Source organism: Melozone crissalis, unplaced genomic scaffold (genome assembly GCF_028551555.1).
Source record: "Melozone crissalis strain CALT ecotype California unplaced genomic scaffold, PUWL_Pcris_2 ptg000254l_1, whole genome shotgun sequence".
Classification (NCBI taxonomy): Eukaryota; Metazoa; Chordata; class Aves; order Passeriformes; family Passerellidae; genus Melozone; species Melozone crissalis.
The window spans coordinates 309,142-327,843 of NW_026536012.1; the positions used below are offsets into that span (position 1 = coordinate 309,142).

Genomic DNA, 18,702 nt, shown 5'->3' on the forward strand with positions numbered 1-18,702 from the left:
TTCCTGCCGGTTCTTGGAAAGCACAGCAGAGGTTTTTTAGGGACAAGTGGGGTTGAAAGCCAGCTCTGGGCTGTGGTGCTTCTCAGCTGCTTTCACTTCGGAGCTGCAGGGACAGCCAGAGTCCCTGGGGCACATCCTCGGGGGCCAGAGAGGGTGGCCTGGGGCTCTCTGAGGAGATTTTGGGGTAAGAGCATGAACAGACCAGGCTGGTACCCACAGACAGCCCCTGAGGGTGTTTCAGTACCCTCCAACCAGCAAGGCTGATTTCCCTCCCTGCTGTGCCACCTGGGAGGGGGGTTCCAATTAATTTCCCCCTAATAATTCCTACTAATTTCCCATTAATTCCCCCTATTGATTCCCCTGAATTCCCCATCAATTTCCCCCTATTAATTCCCCTGAATTTCCTCCTAATAATTCCCCTGAATTTCCCCCTATTAATTCCCCCTTTTAATTCCCCCGAATTTACCATTAATTTCCCTCTATTAATCCACCCGAATTTCCCATTAATTTCCCTTTTTCTCAGCTCTGAGCTGGAGTTGCTCCTCAGCAGTTTCTCATCCTTTACTCCCATCAGAGCTCACATCCTCTGACCAAAGGCTTTGAAGCAGGGCTGGATTTTGAGGCTGGATTTTGAGGTTGGATTTTGAGGCCGGATTTTAAGGCCGGATTTTGAGGTTGGATTTTGAGGCCGGATTTTAAGGCCGGATTTTGAGGCTGGATTTTAGGCTGGATTTTGAGGCTGGATTTTAAGGTTGGATTTTGAAGCCAGATTTTGAGGCTGGATTTCAGGCTGGATTTTGAGGCTGAATTTTAGGCTGGACTTTGAGGCTGGATTTTAAAGCTGGATTTCAGGCTGGATTTTAGGCTGGATTTTAAGGCTGGATTTTAAGGCTGGATTTTAAAGCTGGATTTTAAAGCTGGATTTCAGGCTGGATTTCAGGCTGGATTTTGCCCGTTTTCTCAGATATTTCGGGCCCTTCGCTGTGAGCAGCAGCTGTTCGCAGGCTGTTGACACAGCCCCCAGGCTTAGTGGAAGGCAGAGCATTTCCCTGAAGAAGCTGCTGAGATTGCTCATCCTGGCACTTGCGAATCACCTACAGAAGGCACCAGCTCCTGGCTGGGCTGAGACACTGCTGAACAACAACACAGCCCCTGGCTTCAAACAAAACCAGAGAATGTTCACTAGAAAGGTCTCACAAAATGAGCGTTTGGGATTTTCTGAACAAATCTTTTTTCTACTTTACGACTTTCTACTTTGCAATAAAGTAGAAAGTGGTAAAGCAGGAAAATTAGAAAACCACCAAGATGTGTACATGATATCTCCACGTTTTTGGAGCTGGTAACAGGAATTCCTCTCTCCCCAGGCACCAAAATGCCATTTCCACGGATCGTGCCCTCAGCACTGTGGCTGGTGCTGCACCTCACAGCAGGTAAGAGAGGCTTCTTCCTACACAGCAATTAACTCTGAGATGAAGCACTCAGCCTAATTGGGGTGGGGTTTTTCCAGCTTCTGCCCCAAGTGCCAGTGAACATTTTCCTTTCTGGGTTTCATCAGTGATGCAGGGAGTTTGTTTGGTTTTCAGTTCCAGGCAGAGCTGTTGGGTTTGTGAGAAAAGGCACTGGGACAGGCAGAGCTCATAAACAGGAAAAAACGGGTTCACAGAATCCCAGAATTTGGGTTTGGGGTGGAAGGACCTTAAATCCCACCCAGTGCCACCCCTGCCATGGCAGGCACACCTCCCACTGTCCCAGGTGCTCCAGCCTGGCCTTGGGCACTGCCAGGGATCCAGGGGCAGCCACAGCTGCTCTGGGAATTCCAGCCCAGCCCCTGCCCACCCTGCCAGGGAACATTTTCAATTCCCGATCTCCCATCCATCCCTGGCAGCCATTCCCTGTGTGCTGTCCCTCCATCCCTGTCCCCAGTCCCTCTGCAGCTCTCCTGGAGCCCCTCCAGGCCCTGCCAGGGGCTCTGAGCTCTCCCTGGATCCTTCTCCTCTCCAGGTGAGCCCCCCCAGGTGTCCCAGCCTGGCTCCAGGTCCTTCCTGCTCCTCTGCTGACCCAGGCACTTTCCCCATCCCAACAAAAGGAGGGTTCTGGCAGTTCTTACCTGTGTTTACCTGGGATTTTGGGGACTGGGAGCGGCCCGTGGCTGCTGATCCCAGACAGGTGCCAGCAGTTCCTGTGCGCAGCCTGGCATTTCCCCACCGAACCCCTGGGGAGGCTCCTGCTGGGGCACAGCCCGTCCTGCAGGCAGCGAGGGCTCTGCTGAGGGTTCTGTTCCTGCCTTTCCCTCGCAGGGCCCTGCAGGAGGGGGGCAGCGAGCGCCGGCAGAGCCGCCCGCGGTGCCACAGAGCTCTGTGCCAAGGGCACCATGAGCGCCAGCCCCTGCTGCGCCGTCCCTGCGGGCACCAACGTCACCCTGTCGTGCCAGCTGGCAGCCCCGCGGGCACGGGGCTGGTGCCGGGCAGCGATTTTCCTCAACAGCTCCGAGCAAAGCCGAGCCCAGGGGGGCTCGGTGAGCAAAACCCTGCTGGTCACCGCCCAGGGCAGGCACTACTTCACCTGCAAGTGCATCGGCGGGGGCAGGACAGCGCTCATCTGTGGCATCGATATCCACTGTGGCAGTAAGGAAAATCCCTTCTGGATCGCTGCCCGAAGCTCTCCATTGCTTCTCGCAGCTCCCCTGTGGGAGAGGGAAGCCCGAGAGGCACTGCCAGGGGGTGGCTTTGTCCAGGGCTGCTGCTGGGAGTCCCATGGGAATATTCCTGGCTGGAATTGGGCAGCTCTGATATTCCTGAGGGGAGGGAGGCTCAACAAATGTCCCTGCCCAGAGCAAACACCACCCTCCCTGCCCTGCATCCCCTCCGTGTCCCCTACCCACATCTTTGGGGAGAGCCACTGGAGCTCTGGGCAGCCTGCTCTGGATGGAGGTGTTGGCCTGAAGGACCATCCTGAGAGATCAGGGATGTCAGGACTGACAGGAATTTCTGTTTCAGACCCTCCAGACGAGCCCAGGAACGTGTCCTGTATCCAGAAGGGGACACAGGGACGTCCCACCTGCACCTGGCACAAGGGCAGGCTCACCTACCTCCCCACTGCCTATGGGATACAGTGAGTGCTGGGGTGCCAATGCAATTAACGCCTAATTATCCCCTGCAGCAGCTTCCTCAGCGTGCCCTGCCAGCCCCCTCGGGGTTCAGTGAAGGGGCTGTGCCAATCCATCCCTTTGGAAAGGGAGCCCTGTGCCCATGTCCTGGGGTGAATCCCTAAACCAGGACACCCCACACCCCAGGACTGACCCTGTCCCCCTGTCCTGGGGTGAATCCCTAAACCAGGACACCCCACACCCCAGGATTGACCCTGTCCTGGGGTGAATCCCTAAACCAGGACACCCCACACCCCAGGATTGACCCTGTCCTGGGGTGAATCCCTAAACCAGGACACCCCACACCCCAGGATTGACCCTGTCCTGGGGTGAATCCCTAAACCAGGACACCCCACACCCCAGAGCTCACCTTTCCTGCTCCACAGAAACCCAACCAATCCTCTGCTCCTGCTCCAGGCTCTCCAACGGCACCAACACCTTTTCCTTTCCAGAAGAAGCTCCCAGCCAGGTGTTGTTTGGCTCTGGGGCTCTGAGCAGGCTGGATTTTGGCTCCAATTACAGCGTGGTGGTTTCTGCCTCCAATCCATTAGGAAATGCCTCTTCCCAGCCGCTCACCTTCACGCTGGTAGACATAGGTAAGGCACCCCTCAGACAGCTCCAGACCTTGGGGACACCTGAAAATAGTCAGAACCTTTTGGAAAAAACGTTAAACATTAAACCTCTTGGAAAAACCACCCATCCAGCCTAAAGCAACAATCCTATTTCCCACCTGACCCCCTTCAGGGCCGTGCTGCCTCACTGAGCCCTGTTTGTTTCTCTGTTTGTTTCTCTGTTTGTTTCTCTGTTTGGGTGCCAGTGAAGCCGCTCCCTCCCGAGTTTTCGGTGGAATTTGATGATTCCTCAGGCACCAGCTGCACCATCGTGTGGCACCACGAGGCACAGGCCCAGCACTGCAGGCTGAGGCACCGTCCCCTCGGCAGGCACGGCTGGAGCACGGTAATCCTGATGGGATTCTGGAATTCTGCAGCTGCTGGGCAGGAGAGAGCCCCTGGCAGGGCCTGAAGGGGCTCCAGGAGAGCTGCAGAGGGACTGGGGACAGGGATGGAGGGACAGCACACAGGGAATGGCTGGGAGTTGAAAGAAGGTAGATTGAGATGGGATATTGGAAATCAGGAATTATTCCCTGGAGAGGGGTTGGGATGGAATTCCCAGATTTGCTGTGGCTGCCCCTGGATCCCTGGCAGTGCCCAAGGCCAGGCTGGGACAGCCCAACCCAACCCAACCATTCCACGATTCCATGAAATTTTTACTGTAAGTGGCAAAAAGAACGCTTTGCTGGGAGCTTTTAAAATAGAGATTTTGCTATGAGGGATTTTTCAGATTAAACCCTGCAGGCCTGACGATTCCCTTGCATCATTCTTTGAGTTTCTGAGGCTGCTGTTTTTAAATCCGTGTCTGAATTTGTAGCTCGGCCTCTCGCTGCCTGCAGCCCTCGTTTCCTCGGGAGTCTAACACCAATTTCTCCATCCCCACTGAAGGTGGAGAGCCTCAGCAGGGAGAGATTCCACCTGCAGGGGCTGGAGCCCGACACAGCCCACGAGTTCCAGGTGAGCTGCAGGATGCTGCCGGGCCGGGGGCTGTGGAGCGACTGGAGCAGCAGCCAGGGCAGCACCCCAGCAGCAGGTAAAGGTGAACTGGTGTTAAACTGGGAAATTGGTAAAGATCTGCCCTGCCCAGGGCAGCACCCCGGCAGCAGGTAAAGGTGAATTGGTGTTAAACTGGGAAATTGGTAAAGATCTGCCCTGCCTGAGCCAGCTCTGGGCTCTGCACCCACAGCAAACTCCAGCTCAGGAGCCCAAATTGCTGCTGGGCTCCTCTGGGCAAGCTCCACATCCAGACCCCGAGCCAACAGGGAGAAGTTTCTGTAAGAAAATTGCGTTTTTAATGAGCAAAGAGTGAAGCTGCTCCAAACCAGAGCTCCCTGAGAAGAGCTGAAGGATTTGGGGGTTGGAATGAGATGATTGCCCCAGTAATTCTGCGATTCTCTGCTCTCCAGCTTGGCTTTGGCTGCTCGTTTTTGTGAATTACTGCCAGCCCGTGGGGCTGGTGCTGTTCTGACTCACCCAGTTCCCCTTTCCCCCGTGACAGCAGCGATTTCTGTAAGAGACATTGATTGATTTGGGAGGTGTGAACTTTTCCCTGCCTCCCCCACCTTCCTCTCAACAGCCTTCTCCCCGTTTGGTTGCACCCCGAGTCTGTGGCTGTCACCCCCACCCTGCCCCGGGGGTTTTCAGCTGAGCTTTGTGCCCTCAGAGCGAGGGGAGGCTGCACATGAGCAGCTCTGGGCGCCTCCCCACCGCCCGGTGCTGCAGGAGCTGAGCTTCTCCACAAGTTATCACCCAAAATCAACCCTTCCCAAGGAGAAATTCTTGCTCCTGCTCCTTTTTGTGTGAGCTGCCAAAGCCCCGGTTCGTGTGGCTCACAGGCTTTCAAAGCCAGGCTGGAGGGCAGCAGATGCAATCCCATATTGGGATTTTTCTGCTCCGAGCTTGCAGCCAGTGCTCTGGTTTTATTTCTGCTGCTGCTTTTTGTTTCTGTTCCTGTCTCTCTCTGCAGTCACCCCAGGACAAGCTGCTCCCATCGTGCTGACCTGGAGGGGTTTGTGCCACAGCCCTGGTGCTCCTCAGCTGCCCCTGCTCCAGCTGTCAATGATCATGCTTCAATTGATGAGCTGGTGCTGCTCAAGGAGCAAAGCTCTGCCATCCCCTGTCCCCTCAGCTTTCCTTCCCCATTCACCTCTGGTGCTGGATTTTGGGAGCCAGCTCTTCCTTTTGATGCCATTTTGGGAGGTTTCTTCAAAATACCAAGAGTTTCCAGTCAGAACTGTGGAAGGAACAGGGGTTGAAGCTGTTAAAGGCATTTACTGGACAGTAAAATCCCACACATCCCCTAAACGCCCTCATCCGAGGCTGCCTGTTATTCTGGGATGGATGGAGCCAAGCCCAAGGACCTTGAGGAGCCTCAAATTTATGCAAAGACAGGAGCTAATGCTGTGCTCTGATGTGTGGCTTCCCCTGGGAGCCACCCAGATTTACTGAGGTCAGGACACCCCAGCTCCTCTCCCTGGGTTCTTGTTCTCCTCCTGATCCCACCCTCAAAGCAGCCAAACAGCAGCAAACCCGGGTTATCACACCCTGCAGCACTTCAGGGCCATTTAAAGGATTACATTTGAATTTTCTCAGGGGTTTTACCTCCTTGTTTGTCGGCTCCAAGCCCCAACCACTGCCTCTGCTCTGCTTTTCCCTGTCTCCAGTGCCAACAGGGACCCTGGATGTGTGGTACCGGCAGCAGGAGCTGGGCTCAGGGCTCCAGAACCTCTCCTTTTTCTGGAAGGTGAGTGCAGTGAGACCCCACGGCCTGGCTGGAACAGACAGGTGCCTGCTCAGGAGGGCAGGAGCCTCCTTAAATGGAGAATGTAAAGGATTCCCCCTCCCTCCTAATTGTTATAATTTTGAAATTAAGGGGCTCTCAGGCAAAGATGCGGGAGAAGGAATTACAGGGTCCTTATTAGGGAAAAAATAAAAATAAAATGAAAATGCAGAAATACAAAACAAACCTGCCAGAGTGAGAGCAGGAGAAAGCTGCTCCTCTGGGAATGCAGGGAAAGGCTGTTTCTGTTGTCCCAAAGCTCAGATTGTACCCAGGTAGGAATGCTTGGCTCCTCCCCTGGGCGGAGCATCTCCCCATGGGATGATGGGATTGGATCAGCCATGCAGGGACACTCACTGGCCATGGACAGCAGATAATTAATAATTAATGGCCCATGGACAGCAGAGATCTCCTGGAGGGAGGATTGGGTATGGGAGGGATAAAGAAAGCTGCCCAATGAACAGAGACAACTGCCCCACCTCTGACAGATGGGATAGAACACACAGCCCCAGGCACACCTGGTAACCCAGGATAGCCCAGCAGAGGCAGCAAAACCCAGCCAGGTGAGAGGGGAAATGAAACCAGAGCCAGGTGAGAGGGGAAATGATGATTTTCAGGATGGCAGGGAAGGAGCACAAAGGTTTCACCAGTTCCGAGGGACAGAGACACAGACCAAGGGTCCCGTCCCTATTCCTCCTCTTACTCATCAGCATTTTTCTGCCTGCAATTTCACGGAATGCCAGAATTGTTTGGATTGGGAGGGATCCTGAATGTCATCCTGTTCCATGGCAGGGATACCTCCACTGTCCCAGGCTGCTCCAAACCCATCCAGCCTGGCCTTGGGCACTGCCAGGGATCCAGGGGCAGCCACAGCAAATCTGGGAATTCCATCCAACCCCTCCCCACCCTCTCAGGAACAATTCCCAATTCCCAATCTCCCATCCAGCCCTGCCCTCTGGCAGTGGGAGCCATTCCCTGTGTCCTGTCCGTCCCTCCCTTTATCCCAAGCCCCTCTCCACATTCCCCACCTGACAGCATTTTTGGGGTCTGCTGGGCAGAGCTGGGGGCTGGAACCCCACAGGGCACATTCCACACAGAATTTGGTTTAAAACCCACCAGAGTTGGGTAAAAAAATTCACTGTGTTCCCCCCACACAACACCACGCTGCAAGTGAAAGCAGAAATTCTCATGTAATTCTGTGACCCCAGACTTTGTGGCTTCAGCTTGCAGACCTTTATCTTGCAGCACTTTCTTTATCAGGGGTAACTTCCTGCAGCATCATTCATAAAACAGGGTAATAAACTGCCTTTAGAGGTTTCACTGCAGCTCCCAGGCCAGGCTGACACTCAGCACCACTTCCTACCCAGGGTGTGCCCTTGTTCTCACACAAACACCCAGGAAAAGGGTTGAAAATTTAACTTCAGCAGGTTTGCAGCGCTGCCTCAGGCCTGAGCTGCTCCCAAAGCTTTGCAAACGTTTTGGTTTGTGCTTTGTTTCATTATGACAAACATCAGCTAAATAAATGAATTAATGTCACAGAAACATCAGGAAACTAAAACTGAGACTACAACTGCAGGCGCCCAGAGGGGAGTAAAACCAGGGTGTGGTGTTCCGCAGACTGGCAGAGGTGTGTGCTCTGAGTGGCTCAATTTAAATAATTCTTTATGGTGGCTTTAAGTAAAATCCAGGGTTTTCCTCCCAAGCAAAACCTGGTCATTTTGACAAATCCAGCTGAGCAGCTGATCATCTTTTTTTTGCCTTCCTTGTGAAAAAGTGTGGCGTTCAGTGAAAAAAAAAGTGTGAATTCAGCTTGAGGGCAGGAAGGGTTTCAATGTCCTCAGGGCAGGAAGGGTTTCAGTGTGCTATCACAGCAAAACTGGAATTGGGTGGGACAAATAAATCCTGGAATGGTTTGGATTGGGATGGACCTTAAATCCCACCCAGTGCCACCCCTGTCCTGGCAGGGACACCTCCCACTGTCCCAGGTGCTCCAGCCCCAGTGTCCAGCCTGGCCTTGGGCACTGCCAGGGATCCAGGGGCAGCCAAAATTTCTGTGAGCATCCTGTGCCAGGGCCTGCCCACCCTGCCAGGAACAATTCCCGATTCCCAACATCCCATCCCTCCCTGCCCTGTGTCCCTGTAAAGCCATTCCCTGTGTGCTGTCCCTCCGTGCCCATCCCCAGCACTCCCAGGGGGCAGCCCCTCGTTCACAGCCGGTGACAGAGGCCCTGTCCCCGCAGGCTCTGAGCAGGTGGGAGGCAGGAGGGAGGATCCTGTGCTACAACGTGACCTTGGAAGCCCTGGAGCAGGGGAAGCTCCCGGCGCAGTCCCACCGCACCACCCAGACCAGCTTCTCCAGGGTGACCCCCAGGGCGGGGCACAGGGTGACGGTGACAGCGCAGAGCCCGCGGGGCAGCTCCGCCCCTGCCACCGTCCTGACACACCTGGGCAGCCCAGGTAAGGCTCCTGCGGCTGGGGATGGCTGGGAGAACTGCTCTGCTGGGCCACACCTCCCCTGTGCCACGCCCCTGCTGTGCCACACCCCCCTGCTGGGCCACACCCCTGCTGGGCCACACCTTGCTGTGCCACACCCCTACCGGGCCACACCCCTACCGGGCCACACCCCTGCCGGGCCACACCCCTGCTGGGCCACACCCCCCTGCTGTGCCACACCCCTACCGGGCCACACCCCTGCCGGGCCACATCCCTGCCGTGCCACACCCCTACCGGGCCACACCCCTACCGGGCCACACCCCTGCCGGGCCACACCCCTGCCGGGCCACACCCCTGCTGGGCCACACTCCCGCTGGGCCACACCCCTGCCGGGCCACACCCCTACCGGGCCACACCCCTGCCGGGCCACACCCCTGCCGGGCCACACTCCCGCTGGGCCATACCCCTGCCAGGCCGCACCCCTACCGGCCACACCCCTGCCGGGCCACATCCCTGCTGGGCCACACCCCTACCAGGCCACACCCCTACCAGGCCACACCCCTACCGGGCCACACCCCTGCTGTGCCACACCCCTGCCGGGCCACACCCCTGCCGGGCCACACCCCTGCAGGGGTTGCGGTGCCTCCGCCTTGTGCTCACCTCAGTGACCCTCAGGGACGTGCAGATCCCCTTTCCCTGCGGTTCCTGCTCTCCCAGCCAGAGGGGCTCCAGCCCTCGGGATGTCCCCGTTCCTCCTCTGGAATCACCGCAGCAGCTCCACATCCCAGTGCCTCCATTGGGGCAGGGTGCTGGGTTGTGCCCTGCCAGAGCTTGGGATGGCACAGCCAGGCCGAGCTGTGGGTGTCCCATCCATGAGAAAAGGCAGGAATGTCGCTGATCCTGCCAGCAAACCCTCACCCTGCCATCAGCACCTTCCCTTTCACTACAATTCATTTTATCCTCCCCACGGTGCCAAAGTGGATGAGACCCAGCAAACCCCACATCGCTGGGTGGACTGAGGCTGCCAGAACCTTGTGCTGACTCTGGGTTTTGTTCTCCCCTGCCAGATCTGCCCCCTCCCCAGCGCGTCAGCGCCGTGGGCCTGGGGAACAGCAGCATCCTGGTGAGCTGGAGCCCCCCTGCCGGAGCCGCCCTGCCCCTCGGGGGGTACCTGGTGGAGTGGGCAGAGCCCTGGGGGGAGCCACAGCTGCAGCCCCCCCACAGCTGGGTGAAGCTGCCCCCGACACACCTGTCCACTGTGATAGCAGGTAATGCCTCCTGTGATAGCAGTAATGCCACCTGTCCACTGTGACAGCAGTAATGTCACCTGTGACAGCAGGGAATGTCACCTGTGACAGCAGGAAATGTCCACTGTGATAGCAGGGAATGCCTCCTGTGACAGCAGTAATGCCACCTGTCCACTGTGACAGCAGTAATGTCACCTGTGACAGCAGTAATGTCACCTGTGACAGCAGGGAATGTCACCTGTGACAGCAGGAAATGTCCACTGTGATAGTAGGTAATGTCACGTGTCCACTGTGATAGTAGGTAATGTCACCTGTGACAGCAGTAATGCCACCTGTGATAGCAGTAATGCCACCTGTGATAGCAGGTAATGTCACCCCGGGCTGGCACGGCACCAGCTTGGTTGGAAAATATCCTTGGCAACAAGTCAGGTGGGAATTTGGGCTCCTCAGCCAGGCTGGATGGGGCTTGGAGCAGCCTGGGATGGTGGGGGGTGTTGCCATGGCAGGGGTGGCACTGGATGGGCATTGAGGTCCCTCCCAAGCCAAACCAGTTTGGGAGTCTATATTTCTATACATTTCTATACATTTATATATATATATAAATATATTTATGTATAGTCCATATTCTATAGTCTATATATTTCTATATATTCTATATATTTTCTATATATTTCTATCATTTTTACTAAAATCACTTCCAGGGATCCAGGGGCAGCCACAGCTGCTCTGGGCACCCTGTGCCAGGGCCCGCCCACCCTGCCAGGGAACAATTCCTTCCCAATATCCTATTTATCCCTTTCTTCTGGCAGTGGGCAACCATTAATTTCCAGTTTAAAGCCCAGTAAGGCTCTGCCAGGCTCAATAGATCAGAAAAAAATTCTTTCCCTTCTTTATGAAAGATCTATCAATAATCACAAGATTTATCTCAGATTTAAGCAGCCGCTGCAATATTTCTGCCCTGACTGCAAATCCCTGCAGGAGCAGCTCTGCAGCTGCGATTTCTCCCCCAAATCCCTGCAGGAGCAGCTCTGCAGCTGCGATTTCTCCCCCAAATCCCTGCAGGAGCAGCTCTGCAGCTGCGATTTCTCCCCCAAATCCCTGCAGGAGCAGCTCTGCAGCTGCAATTTCTCCCCCCAGAGCACATCAGAGATAACGTCTGCTATCAGATCCACGTGTCTGCACTTTATCAGGACAGAGCTGGGCAGGCAGCATCAGTCAGGGGAAACTCCACAGCTCAAGGTAAACCCCAGGAATGCTGTCCAGGTGTTTGTAAGGCGTTTAAGCCCAGCTCTAACACCACTCCTGTGCCTTGCAGCCCCCTCAGCTGGGCCGCAGATGTTCAGCACCCCCTGGGCCAGCGGCGTCCTGGTTTCCTGGGAGGAGATCCCAGCGCCCCAGCAGAGGGGCTGCATCACTGGGTACCACATCTACCTGCACAGGAAGGATGGGCAGGGCCAGCCCGAGGTCCACAGTGAGTGCCTGGCACTGGAAATGCTTCCCCTGCTCCCCTGTCATTGCTGAGGGTCTCCTGTGGGATCACTTTCAGCCTGAAAATATCACTTCTCCCTGCTCCTCCTATTCTTCTTCCTCCTCTTCTTATTCCTCTTTATCTTTTTCTTCCTTACCTTCCTCATCTTCTCTTCTCCTTTTATTTTTCTTCTTCCTCCTCTTATTCCTCTTCTTATTCTTCTTTCTTCTGCTTCTTCTTCCTATTCCCCCTCTTACTTCTCTTCCTCCTCCATTTTCCTCTTCTTCTTCCTTTTCTTTTTCCTTACTCCTCCTCCTCCTCTTCTTCCTATTCCTCCTCTTATTCATCTTCCTCTTCTTTTTTTCTCTTACTCATCTTCCTTCTCTTTTTCCTTAATCCTCTTCCTCTTCTTTCTCTTTTTCCCTCTTATTCTTCTTCCTTTTCTTTTTCCTAATTCCTCCTCCTCTTCTTATTCCTATTCTTCCTCTTATTCATCTTCCTCTTCTTTTTTTCTCTTACTCATCTTCCGTTTCTTTTTCCTTAATCCTCTTCTGCCTCTTCTTCTTCTTCCTCCTCCTTTCCCCTTTTATTCTTCTTCCTTTTCTTCTTTCTATTCCTCCTCTTATTCATCTTCCACCTCCTCCTTTTTTTTCTCTTACTCATCTTCCTTTTCTTTTTCCTTAAACCTCTTCCTGCTCTTCTTCCTTCTCTTTTCCCCTCTTATTCTTCTTACTTTTCTTTTTCCTTATTCCTCCTCCTCTTCTTCCTATTCCTCCTCTTCTTCCTCTTCCTCTTCTTTTTTTCTCTTACTCATCTTCTTTTTCTTTTTCCTTATTCCTCTTTCTCCTCTTCTTCCTTCTCTTTTCCCCTCTTCTTCTGCTTCTTCCTCTTCTTCCTATTCATTCCCTTATTTGTGTTCCTCTTCCTCTTTTTTTTTCTCTTACTCGTCTTCCTTTTCTTTTTCCTTAGTCCTCCTCCTCCTCTTCTTCTTCCTTCTCTTTTCCCCCTTTTATTCTTCTTCCTTTTCTTTTTTCCTATTCCTCTTCCTCTTCCTCCCCATCCTGCCTTCACGGAGAGCCCGGTTCCAGCTGCAGGCAGTAATTCCGGTGCCAGGCTCTCCATTTCCATCCCCGTTTTCCCGCAGCCGTTCCCGCCGGGGCTCCTCGCTCCCTGCACCTCCCTCACCTGGAGCCGGGCGAGCCCCACGAGCTCTGGGTGACAGCGGCGACCGCGGCCGGGGAGGGGCCCCGGGGCAACAGCGACAGCGTCTGCCTGGACGGTGAGGACACGGTGTGGGTGCTCCTGGCCCTGGATCCCCTTTCCTGCTCTCTGGGAACGCTTTCCCTGCTCCTCTGCAGTCACTGGAGCTCTCCAAGTGTTCTGAAGATCTCTTGGTGCTGAAGATTTGCAGTCTCAGCTGGGTTTGGGATGTGGAATCTTTTTCTTTGCCTTCAAATTCCGAAGTGCTGTGCTCTTTCCTCTGTGGTGAAGGGTGGTTTATCCATGGAGCACAGAAAGATTTGGGGTTTTTTTCCTCTTTCTGCTGGAGCTGAATGGTGGCTGCTCTGCATTCCAGGTGCTGGGGACTGGCTGACTCTGGGGCTCATCTGCAGCTTCTTCGTCCTCTCAGCCTGCCTTTGTTCTGTGCCTCCAGCAAGGAGAGTGTGAGTGGATCCATCAGCTGTGTCCCAGTAAAACCAGGGTGGTTATCAGGAGGGATTAAATCCCACAAAGGCTTGGGTTGGGAGAGATCTTAAATCCCACCCAGTGCCACCCTGCCATGGCAGGGACCCCTCCCACTGCCCCAAGGTGTCCAGCCTGGCCTTGAGCACTGCCAGGGATCCAGGGGCAGCCACAGCTACTCTGGGCACCCTGTGCCAGGGCATTTTAAAAATCTTCACTCCCATCTAATCTAAATAGATCCTCTTTCAGTTTAAAAACATTTTCCCTTTGTCCCTTTCCCATGACCATAGGATGGTCATGCCCCTTCATGAGCATGGAACAGTGAGGATTGTTAAAAATTAAGGTTTCAGGTACATGAATGATAATAAAAACAGGCTCTGAGCTTAAAATACACCTGTATCCCATAGATACTGTGAATTTTCAACCAGATCTTGAAACCAAACTGAAGGGGAGCAATCCCTGGGAATTATACCCACCCAGCCAAGAGCTCTGAGGGCGGATCCACGATCACACCTGGGTTAATTCCCCACCCGAGGAGCACACGGGCGCTGCAGGTCTCACCATTCACGTTTTTAATTGCATGTATCCCCCTGCAGGTTGCAGCGGCTCCTGTCCCTCCTGCTGCCGCAGTGGCAGAGCAAAGCCATTCCCGACCCTGCCAACGCCTCGTGGGCCAAGAGCTTAGCGGCTGCCAAGGTAAATTAGAGGGGTTTTCCTTCTAATCCCACACCCTTCATTAAAAAAGCAATTGGAGCCGTGCGAGCCAGTAATCTCCCGAAGCAGCAAATCCAGCAATCTGTGGCAGCAGATAATCTCTGCTGGGGGAATTAAAGCGCAGCTCTCCCGTTTCCAGCGGGACGAGCGGCCGTGGGGAGCGCGTCCCGGAGCTCCGTGCCGGGATTCACTCCGGGATTCACTCCGTGTCCCCCGCAGGCGGAGCTCAGCGCTCCCTCCAGCCCCTTCCTGCCCGGCGGCGCCTTCGAGGAGCCCGAAGCGAGCCCGGTGCAGGAGAGCCCGGCCCGGCCCGAGCCCCCGGACAAGGAGGAGGCGGGCAGCGCTGGCAGCGGGGGGCACGGCGAGTGGGCAGCGGAGGAGCAGCGGCTGCCGGAGCTGTACCAGCGGCTGCTGCTGGAGGCGATGGAGCCCCCCGAGCCCGCGGCCGAGTACATCTGCAACCCCGGCGGCCCGGCCCCGGAGCCGGCCCCCGAGCCCGAGCCCAGCCCCCTGTCCGTGTTCCCGACCTCGGCGTTCCTGCCCGCCGCCCTCGGCTGCCCGGGGAACCTGACTCTGGACCGAGTGAAACTCAGCGGCAGCTCCTGACCCAGGGAGGCAGGGGGCGGTGTGAGCCCGGCAAGAATTCTGGCACTTTAGAGTACTTCGATGTGAGCCCGGCAGCAATTTTGGCACTTTACAAAGCATTTCGGTGTGTTTTGATGCGAGCTCAGCCTGGGTTTTGGCATTTTACAAAGCATTTCGGTGTTTTCAATGTGAGCTCAGCCTGGATCTTGGCACTTTACAGAGTATTTGGTGTTTCAATGTGAGTTCAGCCGGGATCTTGGCACTTTACAGAGTATTTCAGTGTGTTTTGATGTGAGCCCAGCCTGGATTTTAGCATTTATGAAATATTTCAGTGTTTCAGCACACCCAATCCAGTCCCTCACGTGTGACACCTCCGAGTGACAAAACCCTTCCCCAGTCACACCTCACCTTAGGACGTGGCTGCTCCTCTGCAGAGGCACACTGGGGATGCCAGAGCTGGATTTTGGGGATTTGGGGAGCCCTTCCTGCAGCCTGGGCTGCCTCCAGCCCTGTTCCAGAATCAGAGTTAAAAATCATCATTTCCACCAGGAAGAGCAAGGAACTGCAAAAGGGAAGGATGGAACTGCAAAAGGGAAGGATGAAACTGCAAAAGGGAAGGATGGAACAGCTCAGCACCTCTTGTTCCTCCCCTGGCACCAAGTCGAGTCCCCAGTGTCACCAGACCCACAGGGGACACAGCACCAGAGCCAGGGCCCCTTCCTTGCCTCAGCTCAGGGCAGGAAAATTCCTCACCAGAACTAAAGCATCAGGCAGCATCTGTACTCAGTCAAATGGATTGTCAAGAGGAATTTCAGTGATTTATTGGAGTGTTCTAATTACAGGCTGCAAGGGTGTTACACATTTAATGACTTTGTTTACCAGGTGTGTGTGTATAGAAATAAAATGTTGGAAATCTGAACTTGGCTTCCTGTTGTTTTCTCTGGTCAAGCTCCAGCTTTACACAGAACAATTAAAAATTAAAACTAAAGCTGAAAGGTTGCAGTTAGAGAAGGAGCAGCCCAGGTATGAACTTACCTGGAGCATCCCCAAGCAGGGACAGAGCTGCTGCCGCCACCACTCAAGTGCAGATTTGGCTATTGCCAAATACCAGCTCAGCCACAGCACTTTGGGCTTCTGAGCTCTGCTCCCACCTGTGTCACCTGGCTGGGTGGCACCAAAGGCAAACATCTCCCTCAGAACTGGGTCAGACATCCAAAAAAGCAGAACCTGCTGCCTGGGAACCACCCTGCTGAGAGGGTTCTGCCTGAGCACCACAACTCAGCCCCTCCAGTCAGCTCTGCAAACCAAACTGGGCTAGAAAGGCAAATCAGATGCCAAAAACCAGGTTTTTTTCATAAAGCACTATTTTGCCATTCATATTTGTCTGAATGCTGATTTTCTACCTCACCCTAAGGATTGGAATTAATTTTGTCCTCACCCCACAAATCTCCAAATCAATCACAAAGTGGGATTCGTGTCCAGCCTCACTCCAAGAGACAAGGAGCAGAGCTCTGTGACTCCAGCCTGGCAGTCTCCCAGCGCTGTCCCTGAGCATCCCAGGAGGTGATTCCCCCCCAGGACACCCTTTCCAGCAGCAATACCAGGTCTGGCTGTCCTGGGGACACCCCAGTGGAACCTGGCTGGGGCAGAGCAGCCCAGAGTGCCCAAGGCAGGGAGGTGGGTCCTGGGGTGACCCTGGGGAAGCAGAAGCTGGCACAGCTGCAAGTGGCACAGCTGGCTGTGAGTGTTGGGTTTATTAAACCAGAGCTCTGTCTTTGCAAAGCCATCCCTGTGAGTACAGTTACAGGTGGGCTCAGCTCCACCACACATTCCCTCTGATTTCTGACATTCCAGGAGAATCCTTGTCCTTTCCCACACAGCTAACTCTTGGAGCTGACCAATCAACCCCCCCTGCTCCCTCCCAGCATTCCAGCTCTGATAACTCCCCTGCTCAAACCTTGCCCTTGCTCATTCCACAGCCAATCTGCTGCACACCTCCAACTTTCTCTGCTCTCTTTTCCAAAGGATGAGAATTTAAAAGTTGCAGTCCCCTAGATTCAGTGTGACAGCAGGAGCAAGCAAGAGGACAGAGAATGTTACTAAAAGCAAGTTCATTCATCACTAATAACCTACTTAGGAGATGCTTTTCCAAGGCAAAATCCATCCTGGGAATTGGAATGCAAACTGGACTTCCTGGGGCAGACCCTAGGTGAGCCACTAGGAACCTCAGTGGTTTCATTTCCATGTGGTTTTCAGCACATTGTTTTTAAAAGAGCATGAAAATAAACCTTTATTTCAGTTAACACCCACCAATATTAAAGATAAATGTTCACAGTTTTAGTTCTTGACACAAATGGACTGAAAGAGGTGAATTTACATCTGGCAGAACGACCAATTTTGAGTTACAAGCTGTGTTGAAAATCACTCTAGGTGCCATGTGGGAATGCTCTAGAGCAGAAAAAGGGAAAATCCAGCCAGCAACATCACCTGGGCGGCAACTGGAATAGCAGTTTGGATCCAGAAGGGGCTGTGTCCAGGGAAAGCTCTGCTCCACCTGTTTGGGTGTTATCAGGCTGTCCCCAAGGTGGAAGGGCAGCACATCCCACCAGGCAGTGGGAGAAGGAACAGCTGAGCTCCTACAACACTCAGAGCAGAGTCAGGAGAACCAAGGGATTCTCCCACCCTCAGATGGAAAATCTGCCTCCTCCTCCTGCCTGGGGCTGGAGATGCAGGTGAGGGAACTGATCCATGGTACTCACAGCGGGTCCCAACTGGAGCTCTGGTGGAGAACAGCTCAGGAAAAGCAAAGGCAGCTGCTAACACCCCAGCTGAGCAGGCTGCTATTCCACATTCCAAGGTCTCCAACACTTCCTGCCTGTCCTGCACAGTTTTTACAAAAATAGGGGGTTACCTTTCGTTTTCTACCTACCTACAAAACTACCAACATGCTCTAACGGCCAAAGAGGAAAACATGAAATAAAATGGGAGATTTGTTCCAATTCTCCTACCAAATGCTGATAAAACCCCTACAAAATCCCCTATTAGCCATTCACTCAACCCCTTTTGTGCATTGAAGGGATACACAGGGAAGAAACTGAACCTATGGTGGATTTTGAGGGAGAAGGAATTTCTTACAATCATTCCCTGGAAAAACTTTCCTTGGTGATGTCCCAAGCAGATCCTGAGCACTGCACTGAGCCAGAGCTGCATTTGGATGGAGAGGTGAAGTGTTGAGGTTTTGGGGTGGATTTTTGGTGTCCCATGCACAGATTGCCATTGTTCAAGCCCAAAACCACGAGCCCCAGCTCCCTCCTGAGCCAGCCCAGCTCCCTCCTGGGAACACCTGGAGCAGAGCTGGGAATGCCTCAGGTACTGCTGCACCTGGGTGCAATCCCACAGCCCACCTGGGATCACCTGGGCTGCCAGAGCCACGGCTGCCACCTTCCCCCCACTCCCAGCTCCAAAAATTCCCCCAGTCTCATGGAATCCCAGCTCCAAGGACCAAAAATTCCCCTGAACTCATGGAATCCCAGCTCCAAGGACAGGAATTCCCTCTATCTCAGGGTATCCCAGCTCCAAATAACAGGAATTCCCCCAATCTCAGGATATCCTCTCAAACAAAAAGCAAAGGTCATTAAAAAACTCTTTTTTCTTTTTTGCCAAAAAAGCATCTTGTTCTCTTGAAGGGAAGGAAGAGGAAATAAAGGTCCAGAGGGGGAGTGCAAGGTAGGATACAGGAATTTTAAAAACCTGGTTTTCAGACCAGTTACCCATTGCTGGGTCCATACACAGGTATTGAATCATAAACCAATGTGCTTTGACTCTTGATTTCAAGTATCTGCTTTCAATTTTCTAGAAAGATTTTGTGTAAACAAACTACCCAACAGAGATGAAAATATGACTGGTTTTCCATGTTGGAAGTGAAGCATTAAAAGTTAAGTACTCCAGGAGTTCATTCCATTCAGCACTAACAGCCTGCTAAATTAATATTCCACAGATTCCATGGGCTGAGAAAAATCTGCCAAAGAGGAATTAAG

At 53.7% G+C, this 18,702-nt stretch overlaps 1 protein-coding gene across 1 annotated transcript; it reads left to right on the forward strand.

Annotated features, from left to right (window-relative positions):
- Positions 1–1,372: 1,372 nt before the first annotated feature.
- Positions 1,373–14,686, forward strand: IL12RB2 (interleukin 12 receptor subunit beta 2). The gene is made up of 15 exons (XM_054294564.1): positions 1,373–1,430; positions 2,298–2,624; positions 2,997–3,111; positions 3,563–3,741; positions 3,963–4,102; positions 4,645–4,789; positions 6,420–6,499; positions 8,776–8,992; positions 10,036–10,236; positions 11,353–11,454; positions 11,531–11,686; positions 12,828–12,962; positions 13,260–13,347; positions 13,963–14,062; positions 14,300–14,686. The coding sequence occupies exons 1-15, from the start codon at positions 1,373–1,375 to the stop codon at positions 14,684–14,686; spliced, it is 2,430 nt and encodes an 809-aa protein (XP_054150539.1).
- Positions 14,687–18,702: the final 4,016 nt, after the last annotated feature.

Excerpts from the sequence above, each read along its gene's own strand:
- IL12RB2 (XM_054294564.1), top strand. The coding sequence starts at position 1,373 with ATGCCATTTCCACGGATCGTGCCCTCAGCACTGTGGCTGGTGCTGCAC. Across the intron at positions 4,103-4,644 it reads GCAGGCACGGCTGGAGCACG|GTGGAGAGCCTCAGCAGGGA; the intron begins GTAATCCTGATG and ends TCCCCACTGAAG. Across the intron at positions 11,687-12,827 it reads GGGCCAGCCCGAGGTCCACA|CCGTTCCCGCCGGGGCTCCT; the intron begins GTGAGTGCCTGG and ends GTTTTCCCGCAG.